General features: G+C 35.0%; 1 protein-coding gene and 1 non-coding gene across 2 annotated transcripts in view; one reads left to right on the top strand and one right to left on the bottom strand.

Annotated features, from left to right (window-relative positions):
* Positions 1 to 4,952: 4,952 nt before the first annotated feature.
* Positions 4,953 to 5,055, top strand: LOC118709965. The gene has a single exon (XR_004985219.1). It is a non-coding gene; the product is annotated as a U6 spliceosomal RNA (small nuclear RNA).
* Positions 5,056 to 10,726: 5,671 nt separating this feature from the next.
* The window catches only part of LOC123650982 (protein FAM227B-like), a 38,003-nt gene continuing 29,118 nt past the window's right edge, over positions 10,727 to 19,611 (bottom strand). The window contains exons 9-12 of the mRNA XM_036442746.2: positions 19,175 to 19,273; positions 18,485 to 18,586; positions 11,852 to 11,978; positions 10,727 to 10,872 (exon numbers count right to left, since the gene is read on the bottom strand). Of these exons, the coding sequence (XP_036298639.2) occupies positions 10,727 to 10,872; positions 11,852 to 11,978; positions 18,485 to 18,586; positions 19,175 to 19,273 (474 nt within the window). The remainder of the gene's footprint in view (positions 10,873 to 11,851; positions 11,979 to 18,484; positions 18,587 to 19,174; positions 19,274 to 19,611) is intronic.

The raw sequence follows: 19,611 nt of genomic DNA, 5'->3' as shown, positions 1-19,611 counted from the left end.
TTTTTTCAATTCTCTAAACATTGCTCACTATTTCTAGAGTAGTCCATATATAAAACTGGGAAACAAGTGAGTTCCCCCTCATCCCCACCCCCAGTCTTCTCCCTTTTCTGGCACTTCTACTAACATCCTTCCTCCTTCAGTCTCACCTATTAAAATTTGATCCCAGGAAATGATCTGAAAACTCACGTTAGTCATGAATGAAGGTTTGAGGCTATGGTAATTCTCATAAGTTATAACTCATCCTATGTTGAAAAATTTAAGCCTTAATATACTTACAAGCCTACAAAATTAAATGACTGAGAGGCAAACAGTATGGTAAGTGGTTAAGAGTTCAGACTCTAAGGACAGAATTTGCTGGCTTTAAATTCATATCTACCACTTACCAGTTATGTTACTAAATTATATTATGCTTCAGTTGTTTCATTTTATAATTGGTAAGAAACTGACCTGCCACATAGGAATATTATTAATAAGGTTTTATTAACACATTTTTTTCAAGTGTATACTTTAAACTGAAGATATCCCCAAGTTAAACATAAATTATTAACATTTAATTATGAGTAGCATATAAAAAGAAATATTCATTAAACCTCTAACCTGCCCTCCAGACTAAGGTGACCTCACAAGAAAAAAAGAAAAAAAGAAAAAAAGAAAAATTTAGTCATGTTTTTGAATCAAATAGAAAATATTTTAAAATATTTGTATAAATAAAATCTGATGCATTTTTTAAAAAAAATTTCCATTAATATAAAAATAAAATGAATTAGAAACAAATATAATCTATATTTTTTCAAATAAAAAAGATCTTTTTCTTATATGTACAGTATTAAATTTATTTCAAGCATGTTAGGGCACCACCTAGAAAAATTATTCATTTTAGATTGCAGACAATGGCTACTGAAATAATAATCACTTCACTTCTGAAAAAAAACACACTAAAAAACAGGACTACCATGAAATGACATGTAAATAAGGAATATTTGAAATAAATATAATTGAGATAAAAGGCCTAAGTAGTATTTCCTAGAAGAAAAAAACCTTTCCTTACTGTCTACAGTCTATGGAGTAACTTGACTATGTTCTCTTGGTATTCAAAATTATTGGGTAGTATATGATTATTTTAAACTAGAGGCCCGGTGCATGAAATTCGTGCATGGAGGGGGTTATCCCTCAGCCCAGCCTAAACTCTCTATAATCTGGAACCTATCAAGAGATGTTAAACTGCCCATTTAGACCCAATTCCTTTGGGATCGGGTCTAAATGGGCATTTGGACATCCCTCTCACAATCCAGGACTCCTGGCTCCCAACTGCTCACCTACCTGCCTTCCTGATTGCCCCAAAACGCTTCTGCCTGCCAACCTGATCACCCCTAACTACTCCCATGCCAGCTTGATTGATGTCTAACTGCTCCCCTGCCAGCCTATTTGCCCCTAAGTTCCCTCCTCTGCCAGCCTGGTCACCCCGAACTACCCTCCCCTGCAGTATTGATTGCCTCCAACTTCCCTCCCCTGCTTGCCTGGTCCCTCTCAACTGCCACCCCTTGCAGGCCTGGTGCCTCCCAACTGCCCTCACCTGCTGGCCATCTTGTGGTGGCCATCTTGTGTCTACATAGGGGCAGGACCTTAGACCACATGGGGGCAGCCACATTGTGTATTAGAGTGATGGTCAATCTGCATATTACTCTTTTATTAGATAGGATAGAGGCCTTGTGCATGGGTGGGGACCAGCTGGTTTGCCCTGAAGGGTGTCCTGGATCAGGGAGGGGGTTCTCTTGTAGCGTGGGGAAGCCTGAGCAAGGGGCCTGTGGTGGTTTGCAGGCCAGCCATGCCCCTTGGCAACCTGAGCAGAGGCCCCGGTATCTGGGGTTTATTATCTTCTACAATTGAAACTTGATAGCCTGGAGTGGAGCCAAGCCTTCTGCTTGTTCCATTGCTGCCATCATTTCTGTTTGGATTTGTTTACCTTCTATAATTAAAACTTTGTAGCCTTGAATGGAGGCTTAGGCCGAAAAGGCAGGTGGAAAGTTTGGCTTCTTCTGTTGCCTGGAAAAGCCAAGCCTCCCTCTTGCTCTCTATGGCTGTAGCCATCTTGGTTGGGTTTATTTGCATACTCAGAGTGACTGGTGGTTGTGGCTAGTGGGCTACATTCTGAATGTAGCAGAGTAATGGTTAATTTACATATTACTCTTTTATTAGGTAGGATTATTGAATATTGATTATAGTTTAATATTAAAATATAAAACAGTTTCATATGTTATTTATGTAAATAACTTAAAAACAATATTATATGGTATAGAAAAAAAGAATGTCTACAAACTTCAATATAGTCATTACCTCTGGGAATGGGGAGGCTAACTTAGGGATGGTACAAAAGAGCTGTAAATAAAAGGTGTTAAGAGAAAGTGTGGCAAAATACAAATAGTTGTTATATGTGAGACATAGTCTCTATACTTTCCTGAAGGTTTGAATAAAATATAACATAGTCAAAACTCGGTTCTCAAATGTCTCTTATCTTGAACAATTTTGTCCTTGACCAAGTTGTTCACAGAAAAAATGTTTTGGTTGTTGAACAAGCTTTGGTTCTGGATTTGACAACCCTTTCATGCTGAGAAAAAGTGTCATGACAAAAAGTATCTCTCTCAGGCCAGAAACAACGGAGAAAAATGCCAATAATTTTACTGCTAAAACCTGAGTTGTTAACATCTCAGAAAATTGTGCTGTGAATATTTTGTTTTGTTTTGCTGACAAAATGGACAATTAACATACTTTTAAACATAAAACATCACGAGTGCTAATGTTGCTAAGGATATGAAAGAAACTGATCACAGGCGATTGAAGAGTTAGAAAAACTATTTTTGATTTGGATAAATGAAAAGCAGTTAGCATTTCTGAGGCAGTGACATGTGCAAAAGGGAAGATGCCGCATAGTGAATTCCTGAAGGACATCCCTGGAACAGTGCTGAAAGCAATTTGTTTAAGGCTTGTAGGATGTGGTCTGATAAATTTAAGAAAAGAAGTGTTTGTTTATAGATTAAACAGTGCATTAGACATGTACTGTAAATAAATAGAAAGGTTAAAACAGGGAATCATTGGGGTGTGGAATGCATTAATTCAATTTAAATTATTTCTAATGGGGAAAAAATGATTTCAAACAAATCACTTCTTGAATAGTGTTCTGGAACAAATTAGGTCAAGAATGAAGGTTCCACTATAATAAAAACAAACCTAGAAGGATACCCCTGTGCAAGGTTGCAAGATAAACATAGCCACTTTAATCTCCTAGCTCTCAGTTAAAAAACTGTAAAATATAAATAGAAAAATATGTATCAGCTCCAGAAGATAAACATAAAAATTGATATATATCTAAAACCTATGAAATGGGACCACATTTTCAAGGTTTTTAGCAATAAATATACCTTACCATATACTGGAAAGTTCATAAGAGAAGGTCTTGAAAGATCCCCATCCCACTGGCAGAAACTTACTTGAAAAGCAAAAGCTGCATTGAAATGTTGGCATCCAAGGGGAAGCCCTTCACTCATGGTCACTTTTGCCTCTATAGCCCAGGAGCACCTGGTAGAATGAGAAGCCCCTGGCAGGGCTAAAATGTGATGTGGAAAACTGTTTTTTTCCTAGGGACTGGTTGTTTTGTGCTTAACTTCCACAGTCATCTCATTTTTCACTCCTTTAACAAAAAACTATTCTTGGTTTATGCAACATTTAGTGAACGAATAGCTTGTAATGGCCTTTTACTTATTTAATTAATTAATTGATCTTTATACAATATATATTCAGGTTTTTTTTGTTGCAACAGAAGACATTTAGTCTATCATAGTATACCATGTGAAAACAGGATAAGAAGCCTTTTTCTAGAGATTTTATTTCCTCAACATCAGAAATACCTTCCACTGGTAGAAAGAAACTTGTTTCTTAAATATTTAAAACAATGATAATTTTCTCTATCTTCAGTTTCTGTCTCACTTGAAATATTTAGCTAAAACATTTACTAGGCCTAGGTGACCTTGCTAGCAGTTCTCAACCTGTGGGTGGTGACCCACAGGTTAAGAATCACTGCTGTAGAGCCTAAGACCACCGGAAAACACAGATATTTACATTACAATTCATAACAGTAGCAAAATTACAGTTATGAAGTAGCAATGAAAATAATTTTATAGTTGGGGGTCAACAACATGAGGACCTGTATTAAACGGTTGCAGCATAAGGAAGGTTGAGAACCACTGCCCTAAACCATTAACCAAACACAATTCCTGGAGGGGTTGTCAGTGCTGGTGCCAGCCAGGCCAGGCCTTTGTGTGTAATCTCATTTCCCCCATCCCAACCCACAGAGGAACTGCAAAGCCCGTGAAAAAGTCCAGAAGCTTGATATAAAAGGAAGGCTTCCTCCATACTTATCACTCAGACTCTGGAAAACTGACTGCCCTGAGTCACTGTACCAGTACATCTGCAAATAAAGGGTTTTTTCCTGAATCTCCAAGTGCTTATTGTGTATTTTCCAGTTGCCTGGTAAATTCTGCAACAACGAAGCTTAGGGATACCCAAGAATTCTAACTAAAGTTTGGCATTGGCAAAAACTTAGAGAAATTGTTCTTACCAGTAATATCGAGATATATATTAGTGACATTTTTTAATTTTAAAGTCCAATTAAAAATCCTAGATACAGGCATCTATTCTGGTCTTGGCTCCATTTGTATATCTGCTTTCCTATTACCCTAAATCATCATATATGGTGCAGTGAATATAGCGCCAGCTCTTAACAACAGCCTAATGCTCTGAGAAAAGCTCACTGGTTATCTTTCTGCTTTACCAACCCCAAAAACCAGAAAAGAACAAAATCAGTAATGTGTTAATTTGCAATTTTAAGAAATGGGAACAAGTACATTATTCCACAACACATAAAATTATTGAGGAATGGATTAAAGAATTACAAAATAGTGCTTGCTTTGGTGCACATACACTGAAATTGGAACAATACAGAGATTAGCATGGTCCCTGTGCAAGGATAACATGCAAATTCATGAAGCATTCCATGTTTTAAAAGAAAATAAAAAGAATTACAAAATAACCCAAAGTATAATTTATGTAACATATAGTCTTTTAAAGTGAATATATGCAAGCTATCACCACTAAATCTATGCATCAGAGATATTATTTGAAATATTAGAGAGACCATGTTATTCTTGACATTGATAGGACTCCTCCTGTGGTTTGTGACAAATGACATTACCTCTGCCTCAGTTTTAGTTTGTAAAACACAATGCTAATATTTAACCTACCTCAAAACTTGAGGATCTATGAAATACTGAACAAGTGCCAAAATAAAATATTATTGTCTTTTTAATAAGATAAAAAAATATCCTGGAAACATCTGCACACACACACACACACACACACACACACACACACACACACAAAGCAAATGTAAAAAATAATATCCACAAATTAACTGTAAAGGAAATAAAAATAGGTTGGTTTAAGACTTTTCTTTTTTACCAGACTAAATAATAGAAGATAATGAAGTAATATCTCTAGCTTGAGAATTTAATATTTAAATTGGAAAATGAGCTCAATATTTAAACAAAATATTTAATGTACATCAACCCAACTTCCCAATAGGTATCAGTTATAAATTTTGAAAATATTAAAGAAAATAATTTGACTATACCAGAAAATACCAGAAGTCACCATAAACTGGAAGGTAATCGAACCTTTTTAGAGGGAAACAACCTTTGATAAATACAATTTGTGTTCATTCAGCTGCAGCATTTTGACTGACAGTACACCTTAGTCTATGTAGCATGTAAGTAGATGGAATGCAAACAGAAGGTAGAAATATTTCTGGTTTGAGGAGTTAAGTGGAAATATTATTCACTTAAGACTGCCAGAGGACTGAAAAATGAGGAACTGTTAGAAATCATGGAAAGAAAAGGGCTGCAGAAGGGAAGCACCAAATCTGCATATTACAAGATCTACTCAAACCTCTGGCTGTTGTCTGAATTACTCATGCATTGGGTAGAGGAGAGCAGTAGGGTAGAAAGGTGAAAAGGAACAGATAGATAACTAAAGTGCTGAGTGGAGATTTCAGTGGCTTACCACCACAGAAGACATAGTCTTGGACTTTGAGTCCAGCTGAACTAATTGCCTGCTTGAACAAAAATTACTATTGTTCAGTGGAATGTAACAGAACCCAGAGTTTCCTCAAAGTATCATTCAAAATTCCCATAATACATAAGAAATTATGAAAAGAATCAAGAAATTGTGACTTATAGTCAAGAAAAAATAGCCAATAAAAATCCATCTCAATGTTATCCAAATATTGGAATTATCAGAAAATAATTTTAGCCGAAGCCGGTTTGGCTCAGTGGTAGAGCGTCGGTCTGTGGACTGAAAGGTCCCAGGTTCGATTCCGGTCAAGGGCATGTACATTGGTTGCGGGCACATCCCTGGTAGGGGGTGTGCAAAAGGCAGCTGGTCGATGTTTCTCTCTCATCGACGTTTCTAGCTCTCTCTCTCTCTCTCCCTTCCTCTCTGTAAAAAATCAATAAAATATATTTTTTTAAAAAGTAGCTATTTTAAATATGTTTGAGGACTTAAAGGAAAATATGGTCTGAAGAGAACCTCAGAGTAAAAATGGTAACTATAAAAAAAGACTAAATGAAAATTCTTAACTGAAAAGTACAATGTATGAAATAAAATATTCATTTATTGGGTTTAAAAGTAGAGTGTAAACCAGGGGGAGGGGGAATAAGTGAACTTAAAATGAAATAAATAGAAATTGTGTTTTCTAAAGAACACAAAGGGGAAAAAAGTTAAAAAAAAAATAACAAAACCCCAGTGAGCTGTGGACAATATTAAGCAATACAATACATATAAATTAGAGTCCAGAGAGAAATAGAACAGAATTTGGGGGGAAAAAAAATCCCCAAATTTGGTGAAAACATCAAACTACCAGTTTAAGAAAACCCAAGGAGGATGAACACACATAAAAAGTACATCAGCAACTCATGGACAACTTGTTAAATTCGAAGAATAAAGAGAAAAATCTTTAACAGTAGTTAGAGGGAAGAAATCACATTACATCTAGTAGGAATCAACAAACTACAGCCTGCAGGTACAATCAAGCTCATGACCTATTTTGCATGTAGCTTCCAACCTAATAAATTTTTAAAAATACATTTTTAAAGAGTTTAAAAATATATTAGGTGACAGAGATCAAGTGTATCCAATTAATCTAAAATATTTACTCTGGCCCTTTATAGAAAACTAGTAGCTCTGCACATGAATCCCTTTGCCAGTGTCACTGCCACCCTCCTGTAGCTCTCTCACCTTTTCCCATCTCCCTTGCCCCCCCATAGCTTGCTACCCTGCCCCCTCCTGTAGCGCATTTCCCCCCCCCTGCCCCTTATAGCTTGCTGCACCACCTCCTGCTGATTAGTGATCCATTAGTTATAATTAGCATATTCATCTCTTATTATATAGGATGCTTCTGTTCTAGACATAGTGGAAATGCCAAGAATAGTGTCTGACTTCTCACTTGAAATAGTATAAAATAGAACACAATAGAACAGTAGTATCTTGCTGAAAGGCAAAAGAAAAATGCTCATAATTTTATATTTAGCAAAAAATATCCTTCAAAAGTTAGGCAAAATGAACATTATTTTTAGATACATAAACTTGAGAAAATTCATTGCTAGCAGAACTGAACTATGAAAACTGTCCAAAGGCCATTTTTTAGGCTAAAGGAAAATGATAACAGATGATAATTCAAATTTATAGCAAGGAATAAGGAACCAGGAATAATAAAATGTGAATAAATATAGAAAGCTACTTTTAAACCTCTTAATCTTTTAAAAATACATATAATCACTTCTACTTCTATGATGAAGTAACAGACACTGGATTTACTTTCTTAAACAACTAAAAAATTAGAGAAAATAAATGAAACAATGGTTTTCATGTGTTGGACAACAGGCAGCACAGGCAAGAAAAGAGAAGAGAAACAAATTCCTCTCCTCCAAAGAGAAGAGAAACAAATGAAGGAGCCCTTCAATTGTCCCATCTTTTTGTCCCATTTTTCACTCCACTCTACATATAGCTCCTATATTTCTAGTGAAGTAGGACAATATTAACTTTAAGTAGTGTTTTGATAATTTAAGGATGCATTTGGTAATCATTAAGGCAATCTCAAAACTTACAAAGAGATACAGGCAAATAAGTAAAAGAGGAAATAAAGTGGAATACTAAAAATATTTAATTAACCAAAAGAAGATAGTAAAGGGGAAATGGAAGAACAGAAATCAGGAGAGGTAAAATTGAAGAAAAAAGAAAAAGAAGAAAAAAGAGGAACATGGTAAAAATATACAGTTATTGTGAATGTAAATGAAGTAAGCACTCCTATTAAAAGGAATTGTCAGACTAAATTAAAAAAAATGAACTAAAGGCTCTCTACAATAAATGCACTTTAAATATAAAAACAAATATAGTTTGTAAATAAATGATAGGAAAAGATACACCATACAAACCATAAGCATAAGAAAGCTGAGTTGGCTCTATTATATCAAACTAGATAGAACACAAGACAAGAAGAATTATCATAGATGTGACAGAAAATTTCAAAATGATTAAAGGGAAGCATTATAATAATGAGTATGTGCACAATAACTTAAAAGAACAGATAAAGCAAAAATCAAAAGAATCAAATGGAGAAATAAATAATTCCAAATTAGAGTTGGAGATTTTAATATCCTTTCTCACTAATAGAATAAGTAATTAAAATATCAGTAAGAAGATAGAACCAGAGTTAGCAAACTTTTTCTATTAAGGGACAGATAAGTCAATACTTTGGGCTTTGTGAACCACATGTGGTCTCTGTGGTATATTCTTTTTCTTTTTACAGAAATGTAAAAGTCATTCTTAGCTCACAGGACATGAAAGAGACTATAGGCCAGATTCAGTCCACAGGATATAATTTGTTAACTCTTGATATAGAAGATCTGAATAATACTATCAAACACCTTGATCTAATCAAGATTTATAAAACTACTACAGAATGAACATTCTTCTCAAGTGCACAAGAAATTATCCAGATAGGCAATGCACTGTACCATAAAGCAAGTATCAATATATTGCAAAAGATCATATAGAGTATATTTTAAATTAGAATTAAATAACTATAAGATATCTAAAAAAATCCCCAAATATTTGGAAATTAAGCAATACATCTCCAAATAACCCAAGGGTCAAAATAGAATTTATACTGAAAATTAGAATATATTTTAAGTTAAATGATAATGAAAATACAACATATCTAAACTGTACAATGTTGCTAAAACAGTGTTTAGAGAAATTTATAGCTTTCAATGCCATATGAGAAAATAAGAGAAAGCATGATAACATAAATAGGGTAAAATTTAAGCAATTGATGGATCAGGGATATATAGAAATTCCTTATTCTATTCTTATCACTTTCTGTAAGTTAAAATTTTAACAGAATAACGAGTTCCTTTAAACTCCTTAATTTTATGTTCAGCCAAGTTGTTATTCACCTGTCAGACTGGGGGGAAAAAACTCAGATATGCAAGAGTAGGTCAAGATAGTAAAAAACCTTGATTCAAAACAATAACTATGTCTGAAGTTCGGGAAAAACCCTTGGCAATAGTAAGCAAGAAATTTCATGTAAGTACTAAAAGATGGAAATCAGGTAGGATGATATCTATGAGGATAAGAGTGGGGGAATTGACAGCACAAATCCCAAGAGCAGTAATTAATTAATTTTAGAAACAGAAATTAACTGAAGAGTAGCTTTCGGAAGAGTAGGTTGAGTAGATTAGTCCCTCTGTCCTCTTCCTCTATCCTGTATCAAAAAGATTAGAAAGTTATTTCCCTGGACATTAGTGGTTTTAACTTTGCCTGCATGTTGAAATCATCCTGAGTAGCTTAAAAAAAATCCTGAGGCAGAAATTCTGATTTAATAAGTCAGAAATAAGGCCTGAGCATCAGACCTATGTTTTGTATTAGACATATTATGTAAAAAAAAAAAAGAAAAAGAAAAAGAAAAAAGAAATAAACTTGCCTTACAGTGCTTATTAATCTAGAATAACTAAGTTTGGTGCAGGAATTTGGCATGTAGCACATAGAATAGAAGAGAATACACAAATATGTCCAAGTGAATTGATATTTTATGTAGCCTGTAAGTGAACTATTTAATAAATGAGCAATTAGAAAAAACCAAAATACTAGAATACAACTACCTTCCTTATATCAAAATAAATTCCAAATGGAATAAAATGTTAAATAAAACATGGAAATAAAAAGTACCAGAAAGAGAAGATAGATATTTTCATAATATTAGGTAAGTCCAGACAAACATGTCACACAACTGAAATTCTAAGGAAAACATTATTTAAACTTACTGGAAAAAATTTAAACTTAATTTATTAGCAAAATACATTATTAATAAATTAGTAATATAGCTAAAAAGTAAGAATATTTCTTGTGTACCTAAAAAGTTCTTAAAAATAATATAAGAATATAATTTTATAATGAAAAACTAAAATGTAAAGCAATGTTCATACTATGATAACACCAGTGTACATATCAAATGTTATTTGAAAATGCTCAGCAAAGTATAAATCATTAGAAAATTCTGACAAATAAATAACTTAGCACACATGATTTTGGCAATTTCATGCTTCAATTTAGGATAAATTTACTTACTATTCATTATCCGTTCCTGACTCTTTAAAATCCTATCATATTCAGATTTGGCAGGTGCCTTCTTGCTACCATGAATAGTTGTTGTGGACAGTTCTTTCAGATTCCACTGGGTCCAAAAACCTTTTTGAGGTTTCATGCCTGTTAATAATAAAACATATAGTTAGCCAACGAAATTAGGATTTTGAAAAAAAATTAATCTGTCAAAGCATTTTTATGCATATTATACATTTTATTCTCACAACAGTCCTGTGAAGATTGTTAACCTCAACTTTCTAATGAGGGAACTTTTACATAGAAATGTCTTACTATATTAATCACAGGAAGTTTCACCAAAAGATCAAGACAAAGGAAATTATTTGCATTCTTGAGTAGGCCCTGAGCATTTCTGGTGCTAGGCTGGATTTAGATATCAAAAACCCACTTCCCCACACTATTGGCTGAAATGAAGGTGAAGCTAACAACACCCTTGCCCTTTTGGCAAGGTGTGTTCCCAGGGCATGGCTTTGCCAAGGCCACTGGATTCAGCTGACAATAATTAAAGAATGCCCATGTGCCTTCCAGGGGGCTCTCTACAATTTACTTCCCTTTAGCTTTTCATTCCTACCACTCCTATCTACAAGCACATCATAATTCAAAAAACAAGTTTCTTTTATTAATCATTGTATATTCTTTGAGGAACTCCATTAGCTCTAGAATTTACTGAATATTATTTGTTATAAATATTATTCTCAAAAGCAGCTTAACTATTTGTACTCCATAAGCATCTATAGATGCAAGCGGCAGACCTTTTTTAATTAAATTCAAAATATCATGGCAGTTAATTGGTTAAAATGTTTATCTTCCAAATATAAAATGTATACGACATGATTGTAGCAATTCAATTTTCTTCAATAGTTACACTGCCTATAAAATTATTTGGCTTCTAAATGTAATAACTAATTAATTTTGGTATTATAAAATTTTCAAAAGAGAATACTCATTATTATTTTATAATATAGGCATACATATGGCATGTTTTGTAAGGCAAAGAACTATCTGTTCTTTTGACTGAAGCAAACAAAATCCAAAACCTTTAGCTACCAAGATAATGATCAATACTTAAATGACATAGTCATACCTGACAGCCAAAGATAAATGTTATTCCCTAGATCTTCTTTAAATTTATCATTGAAAAGATTACTGGATTCAGGAAATGCTTCCTGGAATGTTACATAGATAGCTTGTGTCAAACAATCAGGATACACCTACCAAAAATATATTAGAATAATTTCATATTTCATATAACGTAGCTCAACTACCAAAGAAATTATTAAGTTGGTGAAATATACATGTCCCTTTTTTATTATAGCTTGCATTTGGCCACATATTATCTCTTTGTAAATATAATAGAGAAACATAAAGAAGAGTTAAAAGTCAAGTCAGTCAATTTGCCTATCTGATAACATTTGGGAAAATTTTTTAACTTGGATAAAGGATGAAATTAACAATTAAGATAAGGTTTTTGAATACATATTAATTTAGTTTTACCTTGCTATTGTTATCCTCTTTTATAAAGTAATATGTACAGATAATTCTAATAAAAAGTGTATATAAATATAATTGACATATAATGTGTACATTTAATGTGTACCATGTTTTGATTTAATATATTTATATATTGCAATATGGCCTTAGCTAACACCTCTGTTATGTCACATAATTATCAGAGAATAAAAAGCATATTTTTGAATAATCGAAGCCTGTTTAGGTGAGTTAATATATTATAATCATTATTATATTATTTACATATTAAAACCATGATCAATACCAGTGGTCCCTAAACTACTAAATTTCTCTCAGGGAATACTTAAAAGTAGAAATATATATTTATTATATTAAAGATTTTAAAAATTACTATTTTGGTACCCTGAATTCAGATAAGTATTTATAATCACCCATTTAGCCCTTAATAATGTAAAATTTTAGAATCAGAAAAGCCCTTTACAGGTAACTGTCCTAATTCCTGGAACCTGTAAATGTTAAATTATACAGCAAAAGGGCTTTACAGACATCATTAAATGAAGGATATTGAGCTGGAGAGATTATTTTAGATTATAGAATGGGCCTTCAGCCACAAGTATCTTTATAAGAGGGACGCTGAGGAAAATTTTATTACAGAAGAGAAGGCAATGTGATGGCAGAAGTAGAGATACAAGTAATGTGACTAGAAGCCAAGGAATATTGGCAGCCGCCAGAAGCTGGAAAAGGCAAGGAATGAATTATCCCTTGGGGCCTCTTAAATAAACTAGCCCTGTTGATACCTTGATTTTAGCCCTTTAAGACTAATTTTGGGGAAATGAGCTGGGGACATCAGAGGAATGGCAGCATGAGAGATCCCCTTGGCCTCTCCCTCTGAAGTTAAAACAAGTTAACTAATTATAACTCAATAAAGAATTCCCTGCTCAATACAGAGGCATGCTTGAGAGACTTGTGTATTGAAACATTTAAAGGTGGGCAACTGGGAATAAATGGAGAGATAAGAAGGGAGGAAATTGCAAATGACCCAAAGATGCAGCCCTGTAGCCAGAAACTCATGTCTTGGCTTAAGAAAGGGGAGGAAGTCAGTAGTAGCAGGCACTTTCTTCTGCCAGAGGAACAGAGATCTGCAAAGGGGGAGGAGGAGGAGGGAGGTAGCCCAGCACCACAAGCAGAGCAAACAGTGATCGAGCCAGCAGATGCCTGACATAGCTCTCCACTGTGGGGCTGGGCAGTGGTGTTTCAGACAAATAAATTGAACCACAGAGCCTTGTCACTTGGATTACCAAAACTCACCCTTGGAGGTGGGTCAAGGATCATATTACCTGTAAACCAAGAGCCAGTACCACTGCTTCCCTCTGTGACTGATCCCCAGACGGGGAAGGACCCATAGAGGTCAGGAGTCGCAATTATGGTGAGGTCAAAACAAATCCCACCCTCAAACAGTGTTGCTGCATTATCTTATGGAAGTTGTAGAATTCAAGACTGGGAGATCACAGAGGCAAAAAAAATCTTGTGATTCAATGCCATCTATTGAAAAATAGTAAATAAAGACTTCTTCAGAGGAAATGGCTATAAATTTGTAGACGGAGATAAATTTGTAGACAAAGGAGAAAAGCAAATATCATAGATAACCATGGTAATGAGGCTGATCAGACAGAAAATGAAAAATCCCCAGAAAGTAGGCTGGAACACATGGAAATATTAGTAGATGATATAAATGACAGAGATTTCAAGATTGCAGTTCTGAAAATACCCAAGATGTGAGAAAATATAGACAGGCAATTCAATGCATGCAGAAAACAAATCAATTAAAAAAAAAAAAGTTCTTTACAAAAAAGATTGAAACTTTACAGAAGAACCAATCAGAAATCCTAGAAATGAAGCATGCAATTAGGAGACTAAAAGTAAACTACTGAGCATAAAAAACAGAGCCAACCAGATAGAAGAAATACTTAGTGATATCAAAGATAGGTATCTAGAAATGACACAGATGGAAGTAGAGAGAGAAACCTGAACATAAAAAGTAAGCTTTATGAGACTTATCTGACTCCATTGGAAAAGGCAATCTTATATAATAAAAGGCTAATATGCAAATAGAACAGCAGAACCAAACAAGCTATGATGTGCGCTGACCACCAAGGGGATGGTGGAGCAGGTGAGTGGGGGTGCCAGACCAAGGTGGGGCGCTGGTTACTGTCATTAGAGCAGCCTCTGATGGTTACTGAAAATTATTTGTTTCCGTGCACCGTAAGTCCCACCCGGCACTCATACCTGCTGCCTGTGTTGGAGCCGCTGCTTGCACCTGCTGCCAGTGCCCAGTGCCAGCCCTGATCGCTTGGCACTGTCAGTGGATGCAAGTGGCGGCTGCCAGCCCCAATCTTCCCTCAGGGCTCTTCCACCTCCCCCTGCTCCTGAGGGGTGATCGGGGCCAGCAGCCACCTCTTGCACCCAAATCCGGCTTCAGCCTAATCACTCCACACCTTCAGTGTGTGTGAATGAGGCTGTCACCATCAGTGCATGGAAGCGTTGGCAGTGTGAGCTGGGCTGCTGCAGACAGGGGACTAGGGGCCACTGTGGGAGGGGCAGGAAGGATGGGCTGAGACCCAACCCTGTGCCCACCATAGCCTCATGACCCACAGTTCCTTTCAAGATGCACACATTCATGCACTGGGCCCCTAGTATTAGAATAATAGGCATTCTGGAGGAGGAAGAAAGGAAACAGGGAACAGAGAATATATTCATACAAATAGTGGATGGCAACTTCCCAAACCTAAGGAAAGAACTAAATCCTGAAATCCAGGAAGCAAACAGAACACCTAGTTACTTCAATCCAAGAGGCATTCTCCAAGGCAGTTGGTATTAAAACTGTCAAAAATTAATGACAAAGAAAAAATGCTCAAAGCAGCCAGGGAAAAGAAGAAAGTGAAATATAAAGGAAAACTCATCATAATTTCATCTAACTTCTTAGTAGAAATTCCACAAGCCAGATGAGAGTGGAACCAAACATTCAAACATCTGAAAGAGAGAAATTACAAGCCACAAATAACTAGTGAAAATATCCTTTAAATATGAAGGAGAAATAAAGACATTCCCTGACATACAGAAGATGAGGAATTTTATTACCAGAAGATGAGGAATTTTATTATCTCCATTGCAGGAAATACTCAAGGGAGTTATTCTGAAACAAAAAAACATAAGAATAAGATCACCAAACACAGCACTAAGAATAAGATCACCAAAGTGTCCTGTAATAGAGGACTGGATAAAGAAGATGTGGAACATATACACAGTGGAATACTGCTCAGCCATAAGAAAGAATAAAATACTGCCATTTGCAACAACATAGATGTACCTTGAGAATATTATGCTAAGTGAAATAAGTCAGTTAGAAAAAGTTAAGAATGATATGGAATATAAAACTAACACTCATGAAAACAAACAGAAGTGTGGTAGTTGTGGAGGTAAGTGGGTAGGGGAAGAAGAGAATGCTAATATAGGGTGATAAGATAAGATTTGACTTTGGGTAGTGGGCACATGGTGCAATCAATATACAGATCTTGTAAAATAGAAGATTTGAAACCTATATGATCATGTTGACCAATGTCACTTCAATAAATTTAATTAAAGAAAAAACAAAACAAACTCAGGGTGGGAAGAGATTAACCAGGGAATTCATATGCATACTAGAGGCCAGGTGCATGAATTTGTGCTTGGGTGGGGGTCTCTTGGCTTGGTCAGTGATCAGGGCTGATGGGGCGTGGGGGGCGGTTGGCTGGAGGGAGGGACTGCAGTAGGTTGGCGGGCCATGGGAGGTCAGGTGTGGGAGTGCACTGACCACCAGGGGGAAGTTCCTGTGTTGAGGGTCTGCTCCCTGGTCGTCAGTGCTCATCATAGCAACTGGTTGACTGGTCGTTCAGTTATTCAGTCATTTAGACTATATATATATATGCATAGCCAATGGACACAGACAATAGTGTGGTAAAGGCCTGGAGGGATAGGTGTAAGATGGAGGGGATCAATGGAGGGGAAAGGGGAAAATTTATAATTGTTTTGGACTTCTGGTTTAATTGTGTGACAATTAATTTCTGCTCTTATAAGCCACTAAGTTTGTGACAATGTTATAGCAACAATAGGAAACTAATAGAATCAGCGAATCCAGTATTGTTCACATTTGCTTGCAAGTGATGGTTTTATTTGAAAAAAACTCAATGATTATCTTGGGAGGGGGGCAGGGATGAGAGAGGAGAATGCTTTAATATAGTGATATATTTAACTTTTTTGAATGAACCATGAACATTTTCTTACGAGAAAGAGTCACATATTTTATTTGTGGTACATAAAACCACTTCCACTTAAATAGCTCTAAAGAGGATAAACCTAATCATTAAAATTAAATGTTGCACCTGGTGAAAAAGGGAAACTTCTAAAAATTTTCTGTGAGCAACTTACCTTAAGGAGATTAAAGGAAAAAGATCAAGTGTCAAATTGTGTTGGGAAAAATTTCTAAAGGAATATCTTTGTACAATATGGGAAGAGAGGAAAGTAAAAGTCACAGTAAATATGTTTAGATTCAGTTAATATCTGATATAATAAAAGAGTGATATGCAAAGTGTCCTCTCTACCCGGAGTTCAAACCAGGAGTTTAATTAGGGGGCAGGTCGGCTGGCCAACCGCCTGTGGCCCCTTTCCCCAGCCAGTCCCGCCCCCAATCAGCTCCCCACCCTCATCAGGGGCAGGGCTGGTCCTCCAACTGCATGCAGCTCTTTCCCCAGGCTTGCCTGATTGGCCCCGATCAGGGCAAACCAGCCAGACCCCACCTGTGCAGGAATTTGTGCAACCAGGCCTCTAATGTATGAATAGTAAGATCTGAAGATAATTTTTTATTCTTTAATATTAATAAATTTCTATTCCTTAGGTATGATAAGTCAGATGAGTCAATAGTAACAAAACCCCCACTTATCTGCATGAGTTAAAAATATTGGAAATTGGTCAATGAGAAATGAAGCTCCACTTCTATTTAAATTGCTCGAAGGAAGGTGGCTTGGTTCTCAAGCAAAGAAAGATTATGGAGAGAGAAACAGTCGTTTTTGTCACCTCTAGACGATTTAATTAGCCCAAATCCTAGCTATTAACTATTTCCTGCAAATAAGAAAAAAAATTCAAAAATTCCAGTCTATCTTTGAGAACATCATTGTTCTACAAAACAATAATTTATGAATCAGGAATCTGATCATCATCTTTATCTGATAGACAACCAGCTGTGGAACTGAGACTGAACATCTTAACAAGATCCCCCAGGAAATTAGTAGCAGATTTAAAGCCAAATCTCATTCCAAGTCTAATACTGATTTCCTTTTGTGACACAGTAGGTATATGTTTATAAGATCAAAGATAAATATTTCACAATTTAGGTTTGTTTATGAAGGACATTTGATTATTTTTATTTTAGGCTTGTTTTACTCATGGAAAAGAAATATTTACTGACTCCAAAATACCTATATATTTCTGATTTATAGATGTCAACACAGCAAAGTATTTGAATGTGGCTTCTGCTTTGAAATACTAGATGTTTAAATTTAAAAATACCCAATGAAATTCCTACCATCTTCATTTAACATTACTCAAGAATATACATTATTTTAATCCACCCTACTCATTAGTTAATATTAGATCAAAGTAAAACAAGCATTTGATTCATAAATTTGTCCATGTTCTTTACTTAACAGGGATTTAGTCCTTAGGCTTAACATAAACTTTTCAAGACCTCTTAGATCAAAATATATATTGTAAAGAAAAACAAAATTGATAAGCAATTTTTTAGATAAATATATAAACCAATAATATACCTAGGGTAAATCAACAGTTTTCAAATTTTTAATATGCAAACAAAAGATCTATATCTCACTAAGAAGATTCTGTAAGAACTTTAGTCAAGGAAATACAATATTCTGGAGTGAGGGGGCACATGACTAAGTTGTAGTACGAGAGACAACTGATCTACATTTCTCTTTCTCTTTCTTTCTCCCCCTCTTTCTCTCAAATCAGTAATAATAATAATAATAAAGCATGTCCTCAGGTAAGGATTAAAACAGTATCATAACTTATTTTATTTCAGGAAATTTTTCTTTCAAAGTAATAAAATATGTTCTCACAGGTGTTTAAGTAAAATAACTATTTCTCTATTTCATTAGCTCCAAAATAATTAGCATAACCATTAATTTCTATGTTTTACCTGAAAGAATGCATCCTTTTTACTTAGAGGTATGTTTAAGAAAAGTGTCACGTAACTTTCTGAAATCCTATCAAACAAGAAATCTTGATTTTCTTTGTCAGGCTTAAAAAACAAAAGATGTGTGAAATTAAAATCATTAATATTATAATTTAAAATTAGAATTTGTTTGCTTGTCAGTAATTTTATCTATTTTCAAGAGCAGATCAGTTGCTGCAGTGGAATGAACATGGGTTTTGGCATCATGCAGACCTAAATTTAAATCCTGGCTGTTATTTCATTAGTTGCATTACCCTCGGCAAGTTAATTAAGTCCGAGTTTCCTCATCTGCCAAATGTTGATAATATATACATATCTTAAAGTAGTATCTTAAAATTAAATAAGGAAAAGGATCATGTTTTATGTGATGTATTTCAAGCACAATGTCTGGCACACAGAAAACCCAAAAATGCTTGATGAATTAATGAAGGTTCTTATGGTAGTTGGCATACAGAAGGCAATCAATGATTTAGTGACCTGCTATTGTGAAAGAACTCTATTGCAAACAGGATTTCTTACATGTGTAGAATACTAAAATAACAAGCTCTGTGAAAGGACCCAGAAATTTTTTTTTTGTACCAGTGCTACCTCTACTGAAAAATGAATTATGCTGCAAATCAATCTAAAAAGGAAGTTTAAAAAATATCCTTATACCTTAAATTTATGGAGAAACCACCACCAAAAGGAATCATGCAAAAGAGCAATCGAGGCTTCTGAGAGAAAATAAGTCTTCCAGAGTTTTTCAACTTTTTCCTACAAAAAAGGACAGATGGGGATCAAATTAAAATACATTATAAAACAGGTTAATTAAACAGGCTTTGTAAAGAGTATGCACACAATGTAAATTTAATGTAGGGCTCTATTGTAATATTAAATTTTTTAGTAGCCACTTTAAAAAAGTAAAAGGTGAAATAAGTTTTAATGACATTTAACCAACTATATACACTGAGTGGCCGGATTACATGAATTTGTGCATGGGTGGGGTTCAGCCAGCCTGGCCAGGGGAGGGGACATGGGCGGTTGGCTGGCCTGCCTCTTGGTCAAACTCCTTGTTGAAGGGACAATTTGCATATTAGCCTTTTATTATATAA

This window comes from Pipistrellus kuhlii, unplaced genomic scaffold (genome assembly GCF_014108245.1).
Source record: "Pipistrellus kuhlii isolate mPipKuh1 unplaced genomic scaffold, mPipKuh1.p scaffold_m20_p_1, whole genome shotgun sequence".
Lineage (NCBI taxonomy): Eukaryota > Metazoa > Chordata > Mammalia > Chiroptera > Vespertilionidae > Pipistrellus > Pipistrellus kuhlii.
This window is presented reverse-complemented; position numbering and strand designations above follow the sequence as displayed.